Here is a 27,072-nt window from a genome sequence, read left to right on the forward strand (position 1 = left end):
TAGGATAGGATATAGGAATGGAATAGAATAGAATAGAATAGGATAGGATAGGATAGGATAGGATAGGATATAGGAATGGAATGGAATGGAATGGAATGGAATAGAATAGAATAGAATAGAATAGAACAGAACAGAATAGAATAGAATAGAATAGAATAGAATAGAATAGAATAGAATAGGAAAGAATAGGATATAGGAATGGAATGGAATGGAATAGAACAGAATAGAACAGAACGGAACAGAACTGAACAGTAGAGAAATAGAAGAGAATAAGAGAAAAGAGAAGGAATAGAAGAGAAATAGGAAAGAAGGAATAGAATAGAAGGGAAGGGAAGAGAAATAGAAGAGAATAAGAAAGAAAAGGGAAGGAATAGAATCAAATTAGAATTAGAAATAATAGAAATAGAAGAGAGAAGAGAAATAGAAGAGAAGAGAAAGAGAAGAGAATTAGAATGAAGAGAAGGGAAGAGAATAATAACTTTATTGTCACTTTGAATTTCTCTCTTAAGGCTTTGGGGTGGGAAGATGGTGCGGTGGAGATGGAAGATGCGCAGGGAGGAAGCCTCAACCGCTCGCCAACACTGAGGAGGGGCGTGAAAAAACCCCCCTGTGTTTATACAAATCCCCCTCCGCCCTCTTCCTAAGAGCCCTGAGGCTGAGAGCAGTCGGAATGAGGCCGAATGGCTTGACCTACCAAGATAACGCTCCCCTCTGACCCAGGCTTAGACGGGCTTATTCTGCCTGGGGGCTCTTTGACACAAGTGATTATCTTCTTGTCGCTCATCCATGGACGTCCATTAGAAGGGGGTGGGGGAGGGGAAGGGCCACATGACCTCGTGGGGGGTTGCATTCGCCAACGCCCATCCCATTATCCTGGATTTTGATCCTTCACCGCCCAGAACCCCTCCTTCGAGATCGGGGGATAGACCAGGAGAATAAACTCATAAATAAAATTAAATTCTGATTAACAGCGGGCCTGCAGGGTGCAAATTAAGCCTGCTCCTTGGAATAAGGGGCAGACTCCTGCTGCTATCAGGGCCAAGCTGTACTCCCTATTAAAGGACGGAGTTTAATTCACGGATCTCTCCACCTCCCTTGAATTTCTATCTCAGATATACAAGGACTGTACAGGTAGTCCTTGACTTACGACCACAACTGAGCCCAAATTTTCTGTTGACTCTAAACCATTTCACACAAATGGCTGTCCAGTCCATTCTTAAAAGCCTCCAGTGACGAAACACCCACAACTTCTGGTGGCAAGCAGTTCCACTGGTTAATTGTCCTCACTGTTAGGAAGTTTCTCCTTCATTCCAAGTTGCTTCTCTCCTGGGTGAGTTTCCATCCGTTGTTTCTTGTCTTGTGGACCCCCTCTTCTCTGTGTGGTTGTTCGTTGCGAAGTCGTGTCTGACCCATCGGGACCCCATGGGACAATGTTCCTCCAGGCCTTCCTATCCTCTACCATTTTCTGGAGTCCCTTGAAGCTCACGCCGACTGCTTCCGTGATGCCATCCAGCCACCTCCTTCTCTGCCGTCCCCTTCTTCTTCTTCTTTGGCCCTCAATCATTCCCAGCATGAGGCTCTTCTCCAGGGAGCCCTTCTTCCTTCTCATGAGGTGGCCCAAAGCCTTTGAGTTTCATCTTTAAGATCTGGCCTTCTAAAGAGCAGTCACGGTGGATCTCCTCTAGGACTGACCGGTTGGATGGCCTTGCAGTCCAAGGGACTCGCAGTAGTCTCCTCCAGCCCCAGAGTCCAAAGGCCTCCATTCTTAGGAGCTCAACCTTCCTTAGGGTCCAACTTTCCCAGTCATACATTGCAACTGGGAAAACCATAGCCTTGACTCTATGTACTTGGGATGTCTCTGCTTTTTAGCGTGCTGTCTAGATTTGCCATAGCTTTCCTCCCCAGGAGCAAGCGACTTTTGATTTCTTGGCTGCAGTCCCCATCTGGGGTGACCTTGGAGCCCAGGAAAATAAAATCTGTCCCTGCCCCCATTTCTTCCCTATCTATTCGCCATGACAAGGCAGTAATCCACGAGGGAGTCTTCTCTGTGACAGCCCCTCAAATATTGGAAAACCGTGACCAGTCCTTCTTTTCACTAGCAGTCCAAGAAGTCAGTTGTCCTGCAATTGTCCTCTCTTACATTGGGTGGTCTGTTCTGGCCATGGAGGCGATACCAGAGTCATCCCATCCCTTAGCCTCCTGCTGCAGGGTTGAGGTCTCAAATCTCCATGTAGAGGTCCACTTTTACCTTGACAAGGGGAGAAGATGACAGATACGCAATCAGCTTTATTGGGGGAGGGGTTCTTTTTTTAAAGGGGGAGGTGTCATTGGATGAAAGCAGGGTGAAGCATTCCTGTCTGACCCAATAGAAGCGTTCTGATTAGTTAAGAGAGCTTAACTACTTGCCTACTAGCTGGGAAGAGACAGCATCTCTCTCTCTCTCTCTCTCTCTCTCTCTCTCTCTTTCTGTCTCTCTCCCCCTCCCTCCTTCCACATACATATGTTTTATTGTACATTTTTCCTTAATATACATAACCGTTCCAATTATACAATGTCTTTGTATACTGGTTACATCTCTCTTTTTTTTCTCATCATGTTATACATCCTAGTTAAGTCTATCATACAATATACTCTCTCCATCATGTTATACATCCAATTTGTCACTATTATTTGCTTATTTCTACCATTACAATTCTCACTTTATGCACTTCACACTATATTCTTGCACGGTTCAATAATGCAGCAGTGCCGTTTCTTACACTGTTTATTCTATCACTGTATATATGTATACTGTTAAAGTAACACTAATCTCTGCTTCCATGATATTATGCCTCCAAATTATCTCTGTTATCTTCTGCCATGATATATCACTACAATCCTCCCTTGATGCATTTCAGATTATATTCATGTACAGTTTATAAATATACTTTTTTACACTGTTTATTCTTACGTCTTCCCCTATCTCTGTATATATGTGTTTTGTTGATCTTCTTTCCTTATTTAACACTAATCTTTGCTTCTATTTGTTTTTTATCCAATTAGGCAACGTGTCCCATGTTAAATAGTGCTCTGACTGGGAAGAGACCATTTTGATTAGCTACTGGTTCTCTGTGAGGGCCAGCGACTTGGCTGCCTTGACAAGTCTGGCTAATCTGAAATACTCAAATCAGTCAAGCCCTCCTTCACGTAAATGAGTCGGAGGATTTCAAGATGCGCTAATTACATTCTAGAGAGATGGGTGTTTGCTTTGAGTTGGGCAGAGATCTATCTATCTATATTCCATCTAGCATTCCTGAAATATTTTCTTTTAAGGCCATTACTTTTGATCTTTTTCCAATCAGTTTCGGGCGTCCCTTTTTTTAAATTATGTATCGCTTCACACATTTTACAAAGTGGGTTAGAAATCCTGGAAATATAAATTCCATCATTATAAAAGGACAAAGAGACCAAGCTTTGTTTATACCCTTTTAGGATTTTTTTAAAAAATACTCTATATCAGGGGTCTCCAACCTTGGCCGCTTTCAAGAGTCGCTGTGAGATGAAGATAACTGATGGACACCGTAGGGGATTTATAAAGTTTAATAAATATATAAATACGGGTGGTGTAGCTTGATTATTATCACCATTGGCTAAATATCACTGTCTAAATATTAGAAACGTTTCAGGGAATTTACAGTTTCTTTCTTAAGAATCCTAGAAGAAGAGTCTTAAAAATCTGGCCAATAGCACAATAAAACTTTGCAGAAATGTTATCCCAATGACTTGTTTTACAGATTAACAGAGTTGGAAGGACCTTGCAGGTCACCTAGTCCAACCCTCCACCCAAGCAGACCCTACACCATTTCTGCCAAATGGCAGTCCAATCTCTTCTTCAAAGAGATGGTAACGAAGCTCCCACAACAGTTGAAAGCAACTTCTGTTCCATCAGTGGATTGTTCTCCCTGTCCGAAAATTTCTCCTTATTTCTTGGTTGAATCAATCCATCAGAATAGAACTGTAAATTCCCTGAAATGTTTCTAGTATTTAGACAGTGCTTTGCCAATGGTGATCTTAATCAAGCTACACCACCTGTATTTATATATTTATTAAACTTTATAAATCCTCTATGGTATCCATCGGTTATCTTCATCTCACAGCGACTCTTGAAAGTCAATCCAACTTTCTGCCAGTTTAGAGTTCAGGGTTTAATCTGGGATTTTTCTGATTTAGTGCCCCTGCTCTTAATCATTATGTACTTACATCTCACTGTATAATTTTCGGTAATTTTTTAATAAGCTTTCAATCAGATAAAGTGACAGTGTTAATTGGGTGAGAGGCTTAACACAAAGATTAACACGGCTAGAAATGATATCTTTATTCCAAGATAAGTAACCACATAAGATAAGAAAAAGTTACTGGAATAAAGCTCAGAATTTATACTCAGATGGATCTCAAAAGTTTTCATGTTTCTAACCTCAGAAGGGGCTTTTCCCTTATACCACTAGTCCTCAAACTGTTGCCTACTTCAGTCCTCTGTATCTAAACTGGAAGATAAGTAGAAGTTAGTTCAACCTGGCTTGTTTACTGCAAAGCATGCATTTAAGATGGGAAAGTCCTCTGGAGATGGATGCAGTCACTGTGGGACCCATGGCTGTAAAACCCAACATTGGAAATATGTGTGGAGCCAAGTAAAGCAAACTTTCTCCTGGCCTGTGCAAAAATACAAAAATAAAAAGATTGGAAAATAGCAATCTGGAGAAAAGGAGGACCAGAGACGACACGATAGCCGTCTCCCAGTATTTGAGGGGCTGCCCCAAAGAAGAAGAGGGAGTCAAGCTATTCTCCAAGGCACCTGAGGGCAGGACAAGAAGCCATGGGTGGAAACCAATCAAGGAGAGAAGCAACCTGGAGTTAAGGAGGAATTTCCTAAAAATGAGAACACTTAGCCAATAGAAGAACTTGCCTTCAGAAGTTGTGGGAGCTCCATCCCTGGAAGAGACTGGTCATCCATTTGTCTGAAATGGTCTACGGTCTTCTGCTGAAGCAGAGGGCTGGACTAGAAGACCTCCAAGGTCCCTTCCAACTCTATTACTCTATGTTCTATGTGGTTCTATGTTGAGGAGTCCTCAATATATCCTCTGCTCAGAATTGTGGGAAAGTATAACCCAGTTTTCTGGCTCTACAAACCCTTCCAGGCACTCTGAGAAGGAAATATACGAGCAAGGAAGGTTCCATTTTGGGCCTGTGTTAAATAACTCTCGGTCAGCATTTAGGCCACCCCATTCTTACTGCTAGATATCTGTTACCCTTCTCCTCCTCCTTCTCCCACAAAACGATTCCTTGGCCCAAAGGAACGAATTTTGAGATACACTCCCAGGGTGGGCAAGTCCTTCTGGCAAGTCCTATTCATTTCCATAACCTTAACTCCAGGGCGGTAGATATGCAGTTACAGCTCTGATCATGGGGATAGCACTAACCACCTTGGGGGAGTGTGTAACCAGGAACGGCCAATCCTCACAATCCTCTGCTTGATGAATAGCTATTACCTGTTTCTCCAACAATACGGCCTCCCCCAAGAGGAAGTCCCAGCCTGTTTTATAGGCATGAAATGAAATTAAGCCCCTCCCCCCAAATGAAGGCCTATATTAAAACATGCGAAATGGGGGGAAAATAGTGGGGGTGGGGTTGCTGTTAGGAAGTACTTTTGTTGCACACCCGGATATGGTGCTGCCTGCGTTGACCCTGATACAAAGTGCCCCACCAACACTGAGGTCAACATCCAAGCCGTCGTCGCCTGCCCGCCCGAAGATGCAAGGTGGGGGGAGAATTAAGTCACCCCCGAAAAGACGGCCTAGCCATTTTTTCGGGGCTCAAAAAAAGTTAAGACCTGGCCTTATTATATGAGAAACACGGTATTACCTGTATTCTTAAACAGGTAAGATAATGGGCTATCAATAAAGGAGATTATTTGTAGCTTAGGGTTGAAATGTGGGCTCCTGGGTTGCTTTCTTGCAGGTGTTTCATGACCCAAACTAGGTAACATCTTCAATGCTAGAAAGGAGGGGTGGTTGGGAAGAGGAGGAGGGAAGAGGGAGGAGGAGGAAGAGGAGGACTGTAGGGTCTATGATGCTCTTGGACTTTGGTTATTTTCCTGCAGACGTTTCATGACCTAACTAGGGAACATCATCAGTGCTAGAAGGAAGTGGGGTTTGCAGGGAGGAGGAGGGGGATCCTTGGCGCTCTCTGCGCTTCCTTGCAGATGTTTGTTCCCAGTTGACATTCTATCCAGTGCCTGGCCCTGTAGGTGGTGGGGACTGTCTTAGAGGCTCTTTAGTTGGGCTCTTTAACTGTTGGCTTGTTGGGCAGTTCCTTGAACAGAGCATGGCTTACTTGCTTGTGAGTTTGATGTCAATCTTGGAGTTCATCTATGCTCATCTGGGGTGTTTTATTGCTGGTGGGGGGGGGGCAGTTTGGCTTTTTTGTTTTCTTTTTGTTTTGCCGATTGTCTCCTTTGCGTAGCATGTAGCTATTACCTTTCGACAAGCTACCGGTAGATAAGATGAGAACAGCCTCCCCTTCCTTCCAGCACTGATGATGCTACCTAGCTGGGCAATGAAACGTCTGTCTGCAAGAAAGCAACCAAGCTCAGAGAGCACCAAGGAGCCCACAGTTCTCTTTCTCTTCCTCCTCCTCCTCCTCCTCGCAAACCCCTCTCCTTTCTAGCACTGATAGTGTTACCTAGCTGGGTCATGAAATGTCTGCAAGAAAACAGCCCAGCTCAGAGAGCACCAAGGACCCCTCAGATGGACTCATTTTTGTTTTACAGGCAACCAGTCCGGTCCTTCCAAGCAAAAAGGAGAAACAAAGATTTAGGAGCAAGGGATTGTTCAGTTAGAGGCGGGTCCTCACGAATTCGCTGCGAGAGAGGATTTGCATTCTCTGTATGCTCAGAGGCAAGGCTCCTCTCTTCTTCTTCTTCCCGGGCGAGCCGGTTGGCCGTCTCCCCTCTCTGCTTTTGGGGCTCCGGCGGTTTCCCCGCTTCTGGAGCCGAGCATGTTGCGCGCACGGAAGGAGAGCTCGCCAGGAAAGGCTGGCACGGAGCTGCAGGCGCATCAGGCAGCCAGCGAGTGGGAGGGAAGGAGGGTGTGTAAGCGCGCGCGTGTGTGTGAGTGTGAGTGAGTGGCAGGGAGGCTCCCGGAGAACCAGCGCCGCTTCCCTCGAGTCGGGGGCTTGGAGAGGGAGCAGGTGGGCGGCCGCTCCTTTGAAAGGGGATCCATGGCTGCGCGCTGAGCGGGGCTTTCCCCCCGCTTGGATGGGCTACTACTTGCAGGCGCGCCAAGAGGGACCAAGTTGAAGGGGAGGAGAGAGAAGGGGCATGAGGAGGAAGGCAAAATGGAAGGGCTCCTTTCTCCCATGAGGACCAAGGTAAGGAAAGCCGGTTCTTCGGGCTCGCCTCCGCTGCCTTTGCCGTCCTGGGAAGAGCCCAGCGAGCGGCGAGGGGTTTGTTCCCGGCTCACTTTCAGGGGTTTTTTCTTTCTGTTTTGCGCTTTTCTGCGCTTTCGGTGCAGGGAGAAAAGAAAAAATGTCTTTCTCCTTCTTTCCTTTCCTCCTCTCCTTTTCTGCTTCCGAGGGGTGTGTGTGTGTGTGTGTCTTTGTCCCACACACCCGCCACCCCCAGACACACACTTTTAATGTCCAGGCAGCAAGCGCCGCTTTGTGTGAGGTGCGTGGAGGAGAAAGAGACCACGGAGGGAGCCGTTCCGTTCCAAGAGTCGGCAGAGCTGCGCGCCGGGCTTTCCGGGGAGAAAGGAAAAAAGAGAAAAGAGAGAAAGAAGGAACGGGGGAAGCCACAGCCTTTCCCGCGCCCACTCCCCCCCACGCCCCCCCACGCCCCCAGAATCAACGGGGGGACCATCATTCATTCCTGCCTTTCCGGAAAGCCTTCGGGGTGACAAGGGGCTCCCCCTTTTCTTGAGCCCCCCTTTCCCCTCCCCCAAGAGCGAGACAGGCTAGGGAGGGCTTTGTCACTCGTGGAGGCGCTGGGTTTAAGAAAGCAGAGGGGGGCGCAGAGGGGGGAGGGAGAGGGAGGGGAAGAGAAGAAGGGAGAGAAAGGGAAGGGGAAGGGGGAGGGAACAGAAGGAGAGAGAAAGAGAAAGGGAGAGAAGGAGGGGGAGAGAAGGAGGGAGGGAAAGAGAGAGAGGGGGAGGAAGGGAGGCAGAGGGAAGGAGGAAGAGAGAAAGAGAGAGAAAGAGAAAGAGAAAGAGAAAGGGAGAGAAGGAGGGAGGCGGAGGGAGGGAGGGAGGAGGAGAGAAGGAGGGAGGGAAAGAGAGAGAGAGAGGGAGGAAGGGAGGCAGAGGGAAAGGAGGGAGGGAGAAAGAGACAGAAAGAGAAAGAGAGGAGGTTGCCAGAGGACTGAAGTTAAGGATCGCCTTTGGATTTTGCATTCGGACAACCCTCGTGGGCCCCTGTCAGCGCCTGAAGCCCCAGGGCGCCTGGATCCTCCTGTCGGGCTCGCGGTCTTGCAAAGTTTGTGATGAGTGAGTGACAGGAAGCTCCCCGCGTTCATTGTGGCCCCGTCGGTTTCGCCTCTTCTCTCTTGGCTGAGGTTGGGTCTTCCAGGAACTACGACGAGGTTGTGTTGCTTCCTTGTGTCGGCCCTCGTGGATGGTTTCAGGGCTTTTGGGTGGCGGGGACCGTTCAGAGTCCCGCAGGAGGCCGGGGAGGGGCGGAGAGACTTGACAGAAGCTTCCAAGTTTGAAATCATCCGCCGGGTTGTTGTTTTTTATTTCTGGATCGCGAATAAACGCAGGCAGTAAATGCAGTAATAAATAAAGGCAGGCGAGGTGCTTTTTTGGGTTTGTCTCTTTTGGTTGGTCTCCGAACCGTTTCTGAGACCGAGAAACACGGTCTGTGGTTGGTTACTCTTTCCAGGTGAAGTTCAGTGTGATAATCCCCATTGTCTAGCCCAGGGGTCTCCAACCTTGGCAACTTTAAGACCTGTGGACCTCAACTCCCAGAATTCCTCAGCCGGCTGAGGAATTCTGGGAGTTGAGGTCCACAGGTCTTAAAGTTGCCAAGGTTGGAGACCCCTGGGCTAGCCTACTGCCTCTTCCCTCTAAGACCAGGTGCTGGGCTCCCCTTTGCGCATCTAGCCTTAGATGACCTTAGATGACAATCTAGCCTTAGATGACCTTCGGTCCCACCATGCTTGGGTAGGTGAGAGACCCCATGGACCACCAGTTCTCCAAAGTAAGTCAACCCTTGGGGTGCGAAGTATCCAAGTGAGGATAAAGGCAGAGAGAACCTCCCTGTCTGCTATCGAAGGACCTCTTCTCCATGGTCCTACCTTCCAAACCAAGTCAAGGACCATCTAACCATCCACTGAAGAGAGACCTTCCCTGTCCAATCCCCCTGTCACTTTTCCAGAGGGTCACAACCAGTGGATTCTCTCCCCTTGAGTCCATGGGGCACTTGTCATCAGTTCTAGGTTCAACCCTACCCTTGGCTCACTCCAGAAATGAGTCAACCCCAAGTCGCACAAGCCTTCCTTTTGCAAAAGAAAAAGACAGGGATGAAAGGAAGAGAAAAGGATTGGTGTCGATAGATAAAAGGAAGGTGAAGGGATGTAGATTGGGTTACTGGGAGAATGGAAGAGTAAGTTGAGGTTGAAGGAGGATCTGGGAAGAAGAGAAGACCAGCCTTTGACGATCCAAACGCCTGCTGGACATCATTTCAAATGTACATTTATTTCTTAGACTTCTCTCCTACCCCAGGGACAGCCAGAAGATAATTAGTATGAGTGGAAAAGGAAGAAAAATATCTTCCTTATCCCAGATATCCTGCAGCCCTTCAGGGAGGAGAGGGCAAACACACTCTGCCTTTGCTCCAGAGCTTTGGACGCATCCTGATTTCTGGTTGTCTTCTGGTTTGAAGAGCTGGAAGGGAGACAAATAAAAATGCACAGCCTCCGTGGTTGCCATTGTTGTCGAGGATTGTCACAATGGGATGCCTCGGTAGGCAAGGCGGTATCAGGATGGCTATTTTTTTTAAAAAAGAGGGAACCGTATCCTGAGCTATTGCAATAAAAATGGCTTTGTTGATTTGTGGGCGATTAAACCCACACACTTACGTTGACGGGCTCTTATGGAAAGCAAAGAGAGGAAACGTGGATATTTTTCTCCACCATCTGAAAGGCAGTTACGGAAGGGAGAGATTTCCCCACCCTTCGCGAGGCATCTGCCAGGCCAATGAACCAACTCTCTTCGTGCCATTTTAATAGAAAGCGTTAATGACAGCAAGGACCGGCGCGCCAGGGAAATGAGACGGATTGCATTTCCAATTTCTCTAAAACTGGGGCTCGGATGCCAGGAAGGGGTTGCCTGAAAACTTAAGCACCCAATAAGATAGATAGATGGATGGATGGATGGATGGATAGATGGATAGATAGATAGATAGATAGATAGATAGATAGATAGATAGATAGATAGATAGATAGATAATAGATAGATAATAGATAGATAGATAGATAGATGATAGATAGATAGATAATAGATAGATAGATAGATGATAGATAGATAGATAGATAGATAGATAGATAGATAGATAGATAGATAGATAGATAGATAGATAGATAAATGGATAGATCTCTTATTGGGTGCTTATATATATGGGTGCTTATATATATGGTACCCGAACAAAGCTGAATACCATATATATTAATACCCGCGAAAACTTAAGAAAACCTATATATATATATGGATGGATGGATGGATGGTATGGATGGATGGATGGATGGATGGTATGTATGTATGTATGTATGTATGTATGTATGTATGTATGTATTTAAATTGTTCTATTCCTTGTTCTTCTTGTGTTTGGAGCCCTTCCAGCATTCTCCCATTTTGAGGGAGTTCAACTTGCTGAGCTACCTTTGGCTGAGGTTACGTCCTATGAAGACACAGAACTGTTTTTATACAGGGCTTTAATATATCCCGCCCCCCAGTTTTAAATACTGCTGCCATTTGTGTGTGTATGTGTGTATCTGCGTGCGTGTTTTCCCCTGGACGCTTGAAATCCCAACAGTGCCGGTTGGTTGATAGTTTCCAGGGTTAAAGATATTTATCCCTTCCCTCAAAATGGTGGCCTGAGGCAAATTAGTAGGAGGTCTGATTGGCCATCTGGTTATCGTTGAAAATTATGACCTGCATTAAATATATAATATTGGAAGTACTTGGGGTGTCCTCGAGGGCTGCTCTGACTCACACAAAGGAAGAGAGTTCAAATGGGAAGGAATCAGTCCAGGCAGAAAGCTGGTTTGATAGATTTTTGTTGTTGTGTTGTTGTGGTTAAAGGGCATATGCCAATGATTTCTGCTACCATCTCTAACAGGGGTCTCCAGCCTTGGCCACTTGAAGAGCTTTGTTGGCTGAGGAATTCTGGAAGTTGAAGTCCGCAAGTCTTCAAGTGGCCAAGGTTGGTGTTCTGACCCAAACCTTGTTCCAAGGAAACAAACACCAAAAGGCTCTTCCAAAGTAATTGTCTCTGATAAGAACAAGCCTTGCCAAGGTGGTGCAAGGCTGCCAAGAACACTAGATAAAGTTGCCAAGAAATATTCCAAACACGAAGAGTCTCCAAACACAAACTAAGAGAGTCCGAACGTCCACAAGGCTTGAGTGCAAAAACTTCTTTGCTTCCTGCAAAGAACTCCGGTTTCTCAGCTGGCTTTTATCTCTTGAGGGAGGAGCCATCACCTTGCAGCCTTACTCCCGAGTCTCCCGTGCTGCTGCAGCTGATCTTTCCTTTGAGCAGCCCTGCGCGCATGCACACTGGGCACAGACTCCTCGGGGGCCTCTTCTTCACTGCTGCCAGCCTCCACAATCTCCAAAGGCAGCACTCCACTCCCTGATGGTCCTGGCCCCATCCCTGCATCACATGCAGGCCCCTCACCTGAGTCCTCGGTCTCCGAGACCTCAGCCATCCACACCTGTTGCCGGAGAACCACAACACTTGGAGACCCCTGATCTGTACGGATCAGATGAAAAAACGGACTTTGGAGGTGCCAAGCGAACATCTACAGAGTGTTCTCAGTGTACTACCCCAGCGAGGCAGTTGTGAAGTCACCATACGAAATTTAGCAAAATGTGGGCTTTGAGAAGACATGCCTGAGGAGAAACATGATTGAACTTTTCAGTTCCTTGAGAAGGTCGCCTGTCTTTTCTCAACTGGATCTCCTTGTCTGAAGGAGCACAGAGAACAGATGTGGAAGTCCTCCCTTAGAACATCCCCACCCCTCTTCTCAGTGGCCCAGGAGTGCAAAGCAGAGAAATAATATTACAATATAATTAATCGACAAGAAAGAAGGTTGTAGCTCAGGGTCAGGATGACAAACTCTCAAATGAGGAGATCCAACTGGTAGTAGCATCATCTACCACCCATGGTGGCCTCCCCTCCCTTCCTTCCTTCCCTTGATGGGTTGAAGTGAGGCTGGACAGCCACCTGTCAAAGATGTGTCTCTTTGGACTCAGGTGTGTGATGATCCGAGGCTTGACACAAAAATAGCAAAGTCACAAAAGTAGAATAAATTCCTTTTAGCGCCTCCAACTTGGCCCCAATGCCCAATTATCCTCGGCTGGAGATCAAACTCTTCCAAAAACAGTCTACCTAGGGCAGAAATGCAGTCCGAACCCAAAGTAAAGATAATTAAATATAAAAGCCAACACAAACCACGCTGAAGTAATTAACACAAAAGGCCAGGTTGATAAATTGCAGACTTCCAAAAGATAACACAGCACTCACAGTTGGGAAGATGCCAGACACAGATAAGCCTCAACAAAGATAATGCACGCTTTGCTTCCAGCAACTTTGCCATGGGCAGTTTGCCCTTTTAAACAGTCTTCCCAGCTGCAGCCCATGAAGGGGATCAGGGCCCTTTCCTCTCCCATAAACCGTGTTGCTCCCTTCAGCATTCTTCCCTGCGTGCCCTAGGATGAAGAGGGAGTGGGCCTGCGTCTTCCTCTGAATGCCCAGCCGGACTGTGCCCTTCCCCCGTTTCCTCCACAGCCACCGGATCCACACCCCCACTCCCAGTCAGCTGCTCAATCTCCCCCTCGGAATCGGACTCCAACAAGGGCATGACAAGGTGTATAATTGGGGTGGTTGGCGAGCCTCATAAATAAAGGCCTGCCTTAAGCAGGGCTGGTGGGATTCAGCAGCCGTCTCCCGCCACTCAAGCATAACTAATAACCGGCTTTAGTGAAGGTTTGTCCAGAACGAATTCTGTACTCGGGACAATCGTGGCAGGCATTTTACGAGAGTCAAGAGGAGCAACACACAATTGCGTCCAAGAATCTGTCAGGCATACAAATTTGCCTTCCTGCCTGGGATTATTTCTTGCGATTCAGACATCGGCACAGTCTTACTGAGGGTGTTGCAAGAGAGGCGGTCTTTAGGGACTCCAGCGTCTCTTTGGCATCTTCGAATAGAATAGAACCACCGAGTTGGAAGCGACCTTGGGAGGTCAGGCAGGAAACCCGACACCATTAGGGTCTGCCATGATTGCAGCTGGTCTTCAACTTACGGCCAAAAGAAGTGAATCCATTGTGGAGGGAGTTTGGATTCATTTTGCGACCTTTCTTGACCCAGCTGTTAAGGAGGTCGCTACCGTCGTTTAGCGAATTCAGCCTCCCTGTTGACTTTGCTGGTCAGAAGGTCACAAAAGGGGGAGTCATGTGACCCCCCCCGGGGGGGGGACACTGAGACTGTCATAACTAGGAATCAGTTGGCAAGAGTCTGAATTTTGATCACGTAACCGCGGGGATGGAGCAACAGTCGTAAGTGCGGAAAACCGGACATAAATCACTTTTTTCAGTGCTGTTGTAACTTTGAACGGTCACTAAATGAACTATTGTAAGTTGAGGACTACCTGGAAGTGTAAAAAAAAACCACTTTTATATATGATGAATGTTTAAGCTGTGTGCATGAACCCCAGATACATTGATCAATCGAGAGATGAGTAGATAGATAAGTAGACAGGTAGCTAGGTAGGTAGGTAGGAAGATGAGCAGATAGATGAGTAGATAGATTACATAGATTACATCGGCTGGGTCTCCTTTGGTTGCCCTGCACAGGAGAACGGAGCTGGAAAGCAGGTTAGTGGGGTGGGGAGGGAAGGGGGAATTTGCAGTATATCCTTCCCCTGCCACGCCCACCAAGCCACACCCACCAAGCCACACCCACAGAACCGGTAGCAAAAAAAATCGAATCCCACCACTGAAGATAGGTAAGTAGGTAGATAGTTTGACAGGTAGGTAGATAGATTAGATAGGTAGGTAGGTAGGTAGGTAGATAGATAGATAGATAGATAGATAGATAGATAGATAGATAGATAGATAGATAGATAGATAGATAGATAGATAGATAGGATGGATGGACGGCTGGTAGACAGACAACTAGATAGAGATTCATTAGATTGATTTAGTACTTGGAATAAAGTTTTCTTTTGCAGAATTTCTGTGGCACCTTTTCTGGTTATTGATTATCATTATGCACTGAGAGCACCTTCTAAAAGAAAATATTGTGTCATGAAAATATTTCTTTGTTTATTACAGTCTTCTACTATCATAATTAATAGAATCTTTTTTTTTAAGGACATGCGGCATGGTGTGCTGTGCTCCAGAAGAGAGAGTGATTTGTATCTTTTACAATTTCAGGCAACTGTTTAAGAATCATTAGGCTAATAGTAGTGAAACAATCCTTGGGACAAAGCTTGTGTTGGCCCTAAAATTGTTGGCATCTTTAAAATATTCTTCAAAAGCAACAAATAGGTCCTTGGGAAGATTTCGATACATATGAAGGCCAATGCCAGCTAAAGAGCTGGCAGCTGTGATTTCACATTGTTTCAATAATAATAATAATAATAATAATAATAATAATAATAATAATAATAATAATAATAATAATCTCATAAAATAAATAATAATCCCAGGACCCTGGAAAGGACTCCATAGGTGGATAAAAATTCCAACTCGAGTGCAAACATCTGGCTGAGTGTGCAACCAACCATAAAAATAATATTGCAAATGTGCCGGTCTATCTGCATTTCTTCAGTTAAATGAGATCAAAATTAAAAGAGAGGAGAGTTGGAGGCTGACATTTCCCTCTATGGAACCATATGGAGAGTAACTTTAATGTATATTTTTAAACTCATTTTCATTCCTTCCAAAATACTCAACAGATGGCAAGACAAATGCTCGAATTTCCAGAAAACGGAAGGCAACGCCAAATGATAAGAATTGAAGCCTAGTGGTTAATGTTTCTCCCTCCCTCCCTCCCTCCTCTCACCCCCACCCTAGACATTAGAAAATACAAGACAGAATTCAGGAATAATGGGAGAGATTTAGGTGCTCCAGCACTGGACGTTTTTAAGAAAGATTGGATAACCATTTGCCTGAAGTGGTGTAGGGTATCCTGCCTGAGCAGGGGGTTGGACTAGAAGACCTCCAAGGTCTCTTCCAAGTTCCCATTCAGTTATTCTAAGGATTCATTTTTCCACCGATATGATGGTAGCCCAAACTGTGATCGTAGCGTGTAGCTCATCTTGCTGAAGAAGCAAGAATCGGCACACTTTCCTTGTAGATTTGCAACCGTCATCCTGTTTAGGTGGCTTTGGAATTTTCCCCCTTTAACACCAGGGGTTTCGAGATATTTAACATTACAGTTAAATATCTTGCTTATAGCAGTGAAAAAGAATATTTTGAGCTCAGGGTTGGACTTGTGGGGTCCTGGGAGCTCTCTGAGCTTGGTGGTTTTCTTGCAGATGTTTCATGACCCAACTAGGTAACATCATCAGTGTTAGAAAGAAGTGGGAATTTGCAAAATAGGGCAGAAGGAGGAGGAAGAGGAAGAGGACAACTGAGGGATCCTTGGTGCTCTCTGAGCTTGGTGGTTTTCTAGAAGACATTCCTTTATCCAACTAGGTAACATCATCAGTGCTAGAAGGAAGTGGGAATTTGCAAAATAGGGCAGAAGGAGGGGAGGAGGAGGAGGAGGAGGAGGAGGAGGAGGAGGAGGAGGAGGAGGAGGAGGACTGTGAAATTTTACTATTCTCTCAGCTTGATTGCTTGCTTGCAAATGTTTTGACAAGCTTCCAGTAGATAAGATGAGAACAACCTCACCTTCCTTCCAGCACTGATGATGTTACCTAGTTGGGTAATGAAAGGTCTGCAAGAAACCCCCGAGCTGAGACTCCCGTCCTGCCAGTATATTTGGATATTCTTCCCTTCTGCTCCAACAGTCTAGATGCTTAGATAAGTACTCAAGTTTCTGCCCCTGGATAAAAAAAAAATCTTTTCAAATCAAGCTTGATTTGGAAGTGACTTCAGTATCCTTACCCTGAACTGCCTGGGACAACCCTGTGAAAGAGTTTGCCCCTGTTTTGAGTCAGGATTTAAAAAAAAAAAACTTTCCAGCCTAACCATCCTTTGATCCCCTGGGGATTTTCCACCCAAGCAATGACCAGGTTCAATTTGGCTTAATTATTTTTTTAAAAAAATCAGTCGAGATGCGATCACCTCGCACAAAAATTATGGCAATGCTTCCTTCTTTAACCTCGTGTCAAAAACGCAATGGTGGGTTTTTCTAACCTATTTATATCTGCTGATGAAAGATACAGGAAAAGTTAAATTTCAGCCCCTCTTCCCTTAACATTTCATCCCTTGGGCCTCTGAACTTTCCCTTACAAAGATCCACATTCTCACCTTCATATCTTCCTCTTAATTTAATTGCCCCTTTAAATAACTTTCTTTTTTTTTGCATCAGAAATAAGAACAGTTACTTTCATACAGTCTTTTGAAGGGAACGTCTGCAGCGTGTTGTTTTGAAATACACACTACACACTACACCAGGGACATTCTGATGCATTTGTCAGACTGGGATACAAAGAGAAGACAAGAGAGAGAATTACGCTTCTCCCCTATTCTTTGAACTGGAAAATCATCTGTTTGGCTTGAGTTCCAGTTTGTGATCAATGGATAAAACAAGAAAGAAGGTGCCATCTAGCCCAGACACACAAAGCTTTGCTTTTCTCACGTTATTGTAGCCTTTGAGGGATCTGGAACGCAAGAAACACAACCCATTGTGCAAAAATGAATGCGGCAACGACTTCAAAGAGAACCCAGGATGAGTGAAACTAAACCTTGAGAAGACCACGGCCACTATGGAGGTTGTTGGGCCCTCAACTTACCACAGTTCATTTAGTGACCGTTCCAAGTTGTGAAGGCCCTAAAAAAAAAAAAGGACTTGGGAAACGTCGGTTCACACTTACGACTCTTGTAGCATCCTTATGTTTACCTGATCAAAGATCAGATTCTTGGGGTAGCTGACCATGCAGAATGCTGGAAAGGTCTTAACTTTGAACAATGGTTGTAACTCCCCCTTTTCAGGACCGTTGTAACTTTGGACAGCCACTAAATGAACTATTGGACCAGAGGTGGTATTCAGCCGGTTCGGACCAGTTCTGGAGAACTGGTAGCAAAAATTATGAGTCATTTGAAGATTTAGCCAATCCCACCTCTGACTGGCCCCGCCAACCCCATCTCTTCCCATTGAGTCCCATTGAGTCCCAGCTGATCGGCTGGGTCTCCTTTGGTTGCCCTGCCCAGGAGAAGGGAGCTGGAAAGCAGGTCAGCGGGGTGAGGAGAGGAGGGGGATTCTGCAATAACCTTCCCCCAGGAGTGGGGAAGGAATGGGGATTTTGCAGTATCCTTCCCTGCCGCGCCCACCAAGCCACGTCCACGGAACTGGTATTAAAAAAAAATGAATCCCATTTTTTTTGGACTACCTGTAAAACTGCCTTAGATACAGAAGCCCTTACAAACATGTCTCTCAATGTGTTTGTATACCTTAAAAGCTTCGTAATGTAGATGAGAATGGAGGATGAGGAGAAGTGTTTCTTCCAGATTTAAAAAATCAGGGAGCTATAAACACTGGAAGCGCTACTGGAGACATTCCGGTTGCAAGTCAATTCTAGGGGCTGGCAGTATAGCTGGTCTCAAAGAGATTACTCTAGGTAGGATCTGGTTATTAGCTGCGTGGGAGACTGCCGGGAAATTCCACGGCAGTCACCAAGTGAGAAGGGTGGGAAAACTTCCCAGAAATAACAAATGAAACCAAACTAAATCAAATTATGCCAAGGCAACTACCTAGCAATTTCCAGGTAGCCCAGATATCCCAGGTTGGGAATTTTGAAAATCAAAACAGCCTCTGGAAAAAAGGGAAAGTGGTGGAAAAACACCTGCCCTCTTGCCAAGAAAACTGTATGGATTTGTCTGTGACTCACCAGGAATCTGGCTCAACTTGAAGGTTTGATTTTGATGTTTTAAAAAAAAAAAATCATTAGAGGATTTAAAGATCTTTGGGAACGTTGTGCATGGTTTTCTCAAAGTGCCTTTGCTCATCTCTTTACACGCAACCTCTTAAAAATTCATTGTCTGTGACTGCATGGCGGATCTTATGTAAGGGTAATGAACGGCTCATCTGTTTTGAAGGGTCCTTGGTGGAAACTCATCTGAAAAAATCCTTTTGGATCTTGGAGATAATCTAGACAATCTATCTCCGAGATCATTAAGGAGAGAGAATCTAGATCAGGGGTCTTCAAACTTGGCAGCTTTAAGACTTGTGGACTTCCAACTCCCAGAATTCCTCCTCCAGTCATGCTAGCTCAGGAATCCTGGGAGTTGGAAGTCCACCAGTCTTCAACTTGCCAAGTTGGAAGACCCTAGACCTAGATTCTCTCTTCTAGGTAATTTAGACGCAATGGATGGAAACTAATCAAGGAGAAATCCAACCTCAAACTAAGGAGAAATTTCCCGACAGTGGTGACAATCAATCAACGGAATGATTTGCCTTCAGAAGTTGTGGCCGCTCCATCACTGGAGGTTTTTAAGAAGAGACTGGAGAGCCACTGGTCTGGAATGGTCTAGGATCTCCTGGACTGAACAGGGGGCTGGAGTAGAAGACCTCCAAGGTCCCTTCTAGCTTTGTTATTTTTTTTTTATTCTGTTAAGAAAGTTGGGCAAGAACAGCACAATGTCAACAGAAAAACAAGACAGGACAAAACAAGCCTGCTGAGCATGATTTTTGGTTTGTTTCTGTTTTGGAATTCTCACGTCATCAGAAGCCATGAGAGATCTCTTCGTGTTCTTCTGGGCCACGAGAAGACTAGGATGGGCTCCTTCTGTGGGTGCATCTGAGTTTCTGGTCTTCCTTAGGTTGCATCGATGGGTGAGCAGGTTGGCTCAGAATCACGTAATTGCGGGGAAGGAGGAGGGAGAGCAAGTCAGCCTCTCCGCGATCTTTCCCAGAAGGATGGATTGGAAGCATTTTAATTATTATCACTATGTTGCAGGCCCCGGCTTGATCCAGATCAATACAGGGAGACTATTTGCAGCTCAGGGTTGAAATGAAAGGCCCCGGGGGCTCTCAGAGCTGGGTGGTTTCCTTGCAGACATTTCACGACCCTACTAGGGAACGTCATCAGTGCTAGAACGGGGAAGGATTTGTGGAGGAGAGGAGGAGGTGTGTGGGGGTCCTTGCTGGTCTGTGAGGTTGGTGGTTTTCTTGAAGACATTTCACTACCCAACTGGGTAACATCACCAGTGCTTGAAGGGAGCTGGGTTTGTGGGCGGAGGGGGGGAGGAGGAGGAGGAGGACTGTGAAGTCTTTGATACTCTCTGAGCTGGGTTGTTTCCTTTCAGACATTTCAGTGAGCCACTAGTAGATAAAATGAGACCCCACCCCCTTCCTTTTAGCACTGATGATGTTACCTAGTTGGGTAATGCAACACCTGCAAGAATGCTTAGCATCAAGGAACCTTCAGGTCCAATTCATTTCTGCGTTCTTTTGCTGGCTTCTCCAAAAGATTTAGTTGCATTCATTTTCCACAGTCTGATGGGTTGGAAGGAATAAAAAAATAACACCCCACCTTTCTCTCTCTCTCTCTCTCTCAATCTCTCAATCTATCTCTGTCTATTCTCTCTTTATCTCTCAATCACTCTCTTAGTCGCTCTCTCTCTCTTTCTCAATCTCTCAATCTCTCTCTTTCTCTCAATCTCTCTTTATATCTCTTTCAATCTCTCTATCTCTCTCTGTCTCTCTCTGTCTCTCTCTCAATCTCTCAATCTATCTCTGTCTGTTCCCTCTTTATCTCTCAATCACTCTCTTAGTCTCTCTCTCTCTCTCTTTCTCAATCTCTCAATCTCTCAATCTCTCTCTTTCTCTCAATCTCTCTTTATATCTCTTTCAATCTCTCTCTCTCTCTAAGTCTCCCTCAATCTCTCTCTCCTTCCCTCCCTCCCTGTCTCTCCTTCCCTCTCTTTCCTAAGCAGGCCTTCAAAGCCAAGCCCCTCCCTCCTTAGGCCTGCTTCTCAGCCAGGTGCTCCCTGGCAATCCACCCGCCGCCTTCGGAAGCCAAAATCACAGGAACGGTTCTCGCCAGACGTGTTTGCTAACGGCAAAGCACCGGGGATTAAGAAAAAAAAAAAAAGACTGCAAAAGGCCGGGGATGATAAAACAAAATTTTAACAGGCAGAGTTTTGAAAGCTAATTATAATTTATGTGTCACTTCATTCATTTTTGTACAGCTGCCTTCTCCCCCACCCCTTAAACCGATGGCACGCTTCCAACCTTAAACAAAGATATTTCTTGAAAAACAAAGAATTGTTCTCAGCAGCACATTTACTCTTGGTGGTGCTTGAGATGAGGAGAGAGATGCTCTGGTTTCATCCCAAAAAGCCCAGACATTGAGCCAATTCAGAGGCATCCCAAAAGAAATCCAATTCCTTCCCTTGGTAACTAGATAGAACTACGTATAAACTGCTACCTGTATTTACTGCATGGTAGCGTTACCCATTTTGGAAGGTATGTGTGTGTGTGTGCTTGTGGGTTGTTGCTTTTTACCGTTTTTCATGCGAGTTTTACTTCGTTTTTTTCCACTTTAATAAAAAAAAAGCCCATGAAATTTTAAGTTGTGATCTGAAAAGATCTAAGAAGTGGAAGAAGAAAAGATGCTGGAGTAATTCATGGAATAATAGAAGAACAGAATTGGAAGGGACCCTTGGAGGCCTTCTAGTCCGATCCCCTGCTCAGCCGGTCGACCCTCTACGGTTTCCGATAAACGGTTATCGAGTCTCTTCTTAAAACCACCAATGATGGAGCGCCCCAATTTCTGAAGGCAATCCCTTCCACTGATTAATTGGAAATGACTCCTTAGTTCCAGGTTTATAATACTACATAATCTGGGCTTTCCCCCCACTTAATTAAAAAAAAAGCCCATGAAATTTTAAGTGGTGTGATCTGCAAAGGCCTCAGAGGTAGGGGAAGAAAAGGTCCTGGGGTAAATAAGAGAACAATGCACTTGGAAGGGACCCTTGGAGGCCTTCTAGTCCAGCCCCCTGCATAAGTAGGATGACCCTCTACCATTCTGGACAAATGGCTCTTGTTAGGGTAATGATTTGCCCGAGAATTCTTCAGAATTCAGTGGGTTTCCATCTCTGGATTGTAGTGAATAATTTGCCATGGGTTGCTCCGTGTTTATTGCTCCTGTGTCTTAACAGCTTCGCTGCTAATAATTGTGTTAAAAGGCCACATTTCCTGCAATATTCAAACAGCAGGCACCCCACACAAACCTCAGATTCCCCACGTATGACTTCCTTTTCTGTAAAATTCAACACCCAACTGGACTGAGGACTTAACCAGATGTGCACAAGAGTTTAATTAAAGGCCCGACTTTCTTGGTAAGAAATAATCTCCCTTAATTACATGGTTTATCAAACCTGGGTTGTTGGTTTTTTTAGAGCTGTATCACAATTAAGGCTGAAAAGCATTTTCTCCAAGATTTGTGGGGCTCAGTTTTTGGAAGGGGGAGACGGTTCTGTGTCATGTATGATGTAGGTCGATGGTCCTCAAACTTGGCAACTTTAAGACGTGTGGACTTCAACTCCCAGTCCAACCACCTGCCCAAGCAGGAGACCCTACACCATTTCTGACAGATGGCAGCCCAGTCTCTTCTTGAAAGCCTCCAGGGATGAAGGCTTTCAAGCCTTCACAACTTCTGAAGGCAACTTCTGTTCCACGGGTTGATGGTTCTCACTGTCAGAACATTTCTCCTTATTTCTAGATTGCATCTCTCCTTGATCAGATTCCATCCATTATTCCTTTTCTGGCCTTCAGATGCTTTGGAAAATAGTTTGACCCCTTCCTCCTCCTCTCTGTGGCTGCCCCTCAGATATTGGAAGACTGCTCTCCTGTCTCCCCTGGTCCTTCTCTTCCCTAGATAGCCAGGCACAATTCCAGCAACCGTTCATTGTATGTTTTAGCCCCCAGTCCCCTCATCATCCTGGTTGCTCTTCTCTGCACTCTTTCCAGAGTCTCAACATCTTTTTTATAGTGTGGTGAACAAAACTGGATGCAGGACTCTAGGTGTGGTCTTACTAAGGCTTCATAGAGTGGCATTAGTACCCCCCTTGATCTTGACTGTATCCCTCTGTTAATGCAACTGAGGATTGCATTGGCTTTTTCGGCTGCTGCTACACACGGCTGGCTGCTATTTATCTGATTGTCCACTAAGACTCCAAGATCTCTCTCACAGTTACTGCTATTGAGCCTGGTTTCACCCAGTCTGTATGTGTACTTTTGGTTTGTCTTGCCTAAGTGTAGGACTTTACTTTTCTCTACATTGAATTTCATTTTATTAGATGGGTAACCCTGTTACCTTCTTACCGAAGTGGTATCTATGTATCTACTTAAGGCTTCAGTATATATAGATATAGAATTCTCTATTGGCCAAGTGTGATTGGACACACAAGGAATTTGTCTTTGGTGCATAGGCTCTCAGTGTACATTAAAAGAATACGTCAAGAATCATAAGATACAACACTTAGTGCTAGTCATAGGGTACTAATAAGCAATCAAATATACTAGGAAACAGTAAAAACGATATAAGTTATAAAGATACAAGCAACATGGATATAGCCATAAGTGGGAAGAGATGGTACCAGTAAGGATGAGAAGAAGAATAGTAAAGCAGTCTTAGTAGTTAATTTGACAGTGTTGTGGGAATTAGTTGTTTAGCAGAGGAATGGCATTCAGGGGAAAACTGTCCCTGTGTCTTGTTAGCTCTTGCTGGATTATTAAGTTCAAAAATGCGCGAGAGAGCGTTGCCTGAACCCTTTGGGTCCTGGTGTTTCAAAAGTCTTTATTGCATCGGGACAATTCTTCAGGATCGTCTTGCTAATTAGCAAAGTGTATAGATCAGAATCTAATCAATAATCCACTCTGGACTGTCTGTTTGATCTGGTTCAGCAGTTGAAGACGGGTCCTCTTGAAAATAAAGTCAATTAGATTGATGGAACAGGTTGTTGTTTTTTCAAATAAGGTTTGATTTGACGTAGATGAATCCACTGGGGATTGAATGCCTAGATGTTCTCACTGTACAAAATCCAAAGGAAGGCGTGCAAACTTTTGACTTGGTTCAGTCGCCTCCTTGGGAAGGCAGGATTGGGAGCAAAGCTTCATTTGTGCCAAGTTAACACAACGATGTTGGGTGGTTTCACAGAAGCAGGCTGGAAATCCATTGGAAACTGGAGTCAAAACACTTTCACAAACACTTTTCATCCCTTAAGAACAAAACAAAAACAAATGGATCAAACATTTTTTTTTCTCTAAATTTACCTTCATACCTTAAATATAATACAGGTCTCCTTTACTTCATAACACGTCAGAACAGTTTACTATATAGTGAACTGTCCTGGGGTGTTATGAAGTAAAGGAGACCTGCATTATAAAACATAAACTCTGCAATCGAAGCAACGCAATTCACAATTTCAATCGGGGCGGTGGAAACAGTGAAAACCCAGGCACAAGGTGAATTTTTATCCTTACAGCTTGGGAAAATAAAGTGGGAGAATTCTTTCATTTTTATTTAAAGAGCTCTCTTGCTGAGGTAAGACATTTGGCGAAGAGGTAGCAGGAACGCCACGGTGTCTAAGATAAGCCAGCTTTAAGCCATCCAGGGCTTTAGAGATAACACACTTGCTGAGGTGTCAGAAAGTTCACAAAGTGCTTCAAGATTTCCACAAAACAACCTTTTACCGGGCGCACTTCTGCCTGTGCTGCTGCCACCCGTGATAACAGGAGTGAGAAGAATGTCCTGGACCATAATAATTACTGCTTTAGAAAAGAAGAATGTGCTCAGATAACTGGATTAGTCCAGCAGTTTCTCTCTCTCTCTCTCTCTCTCCCCCACACAAACACACACACACTTTGCAGCTAGAAACCAACAACCCCGTTATGCTGCCTAGCTTCAAGCGAGGGTCAATCCTTTGATTCGTGATGTCATTCCGTAATTGAGTCTTTATAGGTTCTGGAGCACTGGGGCCTTGCCCTCTGACAGAATAACGGAGTTGGAAGGGACCTTAGAGGTCTTCTAGTCTAACCTCTATGCCATTTTCAGACAAATGGCCGTCTAATCTCTTCTTAAAAGCCTCCAGCGAGGAAGCACCCACAACTTCTGGAGACAACTTCCATTCCGTTGGGGAATTGACCTCCCTGTTGGGAAGTTTCTCCTGAGTTCCAGGGTTGCTTCTCTTCTTGGTTAGTTTCCATCTGTTGCTTCTTGTCCTGCCCTTCTGGTGCTTTGGAGAAGAGGTTGACACCCCCTCCTCTTCTTTGGGGCAGCCCCTTAGATATTACAGCAGCCCTCCAGTTTATTATGGGATCCTAGATGGGTGGAAATTTCTTCTCCAGATGAGGCAGCAGACAAACAGGAGATGCCTCTCCTCCAAGGTTCCTCTTCACAGCTGTAATTATGCAGCATAATCCTAGATAAACTAGCAATTCCTCCTTGTTTATAAAAGAATTGTGTGTTTCTGGTCTTAGACATTTCCTTTTCATGTTTTTGCTATTGAGGGCAATTATTAAAAGAGGGGAGAGAAATAATTGCACTATAAAAAAAAAGAACCTTCTTATGGTGGATTTCTCTTTTTAATCTTCCTGTTTTTGGGTTTTTTTTTAAAAAAAAAACCATGCCATTTTCCCACATATAAACAAGGCTCTTCCCCTCCGTCCTCTGTGTCTTTCTCTCAACCCAGCAGAAACACTGCATAAAATTTAATAGAAAACAACAACCTAGAGATTACTGTGCAGAACTGCTGGAAGATCTTTTTAAGAACTGTATGATTCTCTATTAAGTTTCATAGGCTTTCAGGGGGCCTTGGCTGGAAGTGGGTTCATTTCAGTTTTATAGCACCTGGAGGAGAAGAGAGGAAATCTCAGCCTGGCGATTTCTGTTCCAAGAGAAATGTAAAATCCATGCGGTATTTATTGCATCTCCTCTTCGGCTCTTGCAAGCTTCGAAGCTTGCAAGAGGTTATCACAACTGAGCTACAGGCCTGCTGAGAAGGGTCCAGAAAGTCCAGAAACTGAGAAAAAAGAGGATGTTTTCACCCCCTAAGCTGTAGCTGAGAATGGCAGGGATAAACTTCCCAGATTATCCTCAAGTCCCAAGGAAAAAGTTGGAGGCATTCACAGATTGATTGTATTTGCCCTTAAGACCCTAACCGAATAACAGAGTTGGAAGGGACCTTGGAGGTCTTCTAGTCCAGCCCCCTGCTCAAGCAGGAGACCCTACACCATTTCAGACAAATGCCTATCCAGACTCTTAAACACCTCCAGTGATGGAGCACCCACAATTCCTGGTGGCAAGTTGTTCCACTGGTTAATTGTTCTAAGTGTCAGGAAATTCCTCCTTAATTCTAGGTTGCTTCTTTCCTTGATTAATTTCCATCCATTGCTTTTTGTCCTGCCTTCTGGGGCTTTCGAGAATAGCTTGACTCCCTCTTCTTTGGGGCAGCCCCTCAAATACTGGGAGACTACTATCATGTCTCCCCTAGTCCTTCTTTTCACTAGACTGGACAGACCCAGTTCCTGCAACCATTCTTCGTATGTTTTGGCCTCCTCAATCATCTTCGTTGCTCTTCTTTGCACTCTTCTCAACCTCTTTTTTTTATGTCATGGTGACTTTGTCGCTCAGAACGAGATGGTAATCATCCTGAATTTCTGCTGAATTAAAAAAAAGGGGGAAACTCCAATATTCGGTATTACTAAGGTTTAGGGTGATGTAGTGCTTCACAGTGCTTTGGAGCCTTCTCTAAGGGATTTACAGAGTCAGCCTCTTGCCCCCAACAAGACTGGAAAGAAGCAATAAACAACAACAACAATTAGGCAGGAGAAAAGAAGGTCAAAAGAGAACTTTTAACTGCTGTCCTACACAGCCAAACATTTTATTTTCTTGTTTTCATGGTGCGGAGACTATTAATTCAGTTAATGCAGAGGCGAACCGGTAGTTAAGGTTCTGCACAGTTCAAGGAAGTGGCAAATCCTACCACTGGCTGGCCCCACTCCCACTCATTTTTCAGCCTGTTTTTTTGGGCTGTTTGGGGGCCATTTTCAGGCCACTTGTTGAGCTGTTTTCAGACCTTTTGAGGGCCCTTTTGGGGCCAAAAAAATGGCCAAAAATGGCCCAATAAAGACCCAAAGACTGTTTTTTGGGCCGTTTTCTGGGGTGTTTTTGGACTGTTTTTGGGCCCCCAAAATGGCCTGAAATGGGCTGAAAAACAGCCTGAAAATGCCCTCAAAATGGCTGGAAACGGGCAGGGGACGGGGCCGGCCAGCGGTGGGATTAGCCCCCACCGGCTGACTCCGACCTCCGAGGCCTTTGAGGCAAGTGGCCAGGAGGCGGGGCTGGGTGCGATGAGTGACATCACCCACCCAGTCACATGACCAGCTGGCCACGCCTACCCATCCAGAGAACCATTTGTGAAATTATTCCAATCCTGCCACTGAGTTAACGGTTTTAACATTGACAGGAAAGTTGGACCAAAACCATAAATGAGCAAAAACAGAGACAGAACATTTTGGGAGAGCTTACAAGATGCTCTCTTGCCCCTCCTGGCCAAGTTGATCTGAGGCTCCATGGGTGGCCCCCAAAGAATTCATCTCAAATTCACACTTCCAGTTGCAAATTATACGTTTCTGGGGAAA

General features: G+C 45.2%; 1 protein-coding gene across 2 annotated transcripts in view; it reads left to right on the forward strand.

Annotated features, from left to right (window-relative positions):
- Positions 1–27,072, forward strand: part of FRMD4A (FERM domain containing 4A) — a 346,975-nt gene that overhangs the window by 54,866 nt on the left and 265,037 nt on the right. The window contains exon 1 of one of the 2 annotated variants that reach the window (XM_087933909.1): positions 7,191–7,404. The exons of the other annotated variant lie outside the window; for it this stretch is intronic. Within the exon in view, the coding sequence (XP_087790035.1) occupies positions 7,372–7,404 (33 nt within the window). The 5' untranslated portion in view covers positions 7,191–7,371. Of the gene's footprint in view, positions 1–7,190; positions 7,405–27,072 lie in introns of those variants that run through there. 2 annotated transcript variants of the gene reach the window in all.

Source organism: Pseudonaja textilis, chromosome 5 (assembly GCF_049901715.1).
Source record: "Pseudonaja textilis isolate UNSWEBS1 chromosome 5, rPseTex1.2, whole genome shotgun sequence".
Classification (NCBI taxonomy): Eukaryota; Metazoa; Chordata; class Lepidosauria; order Squamata; family Elapidae; genus Pseudonaja; species Pseudonaja textilis.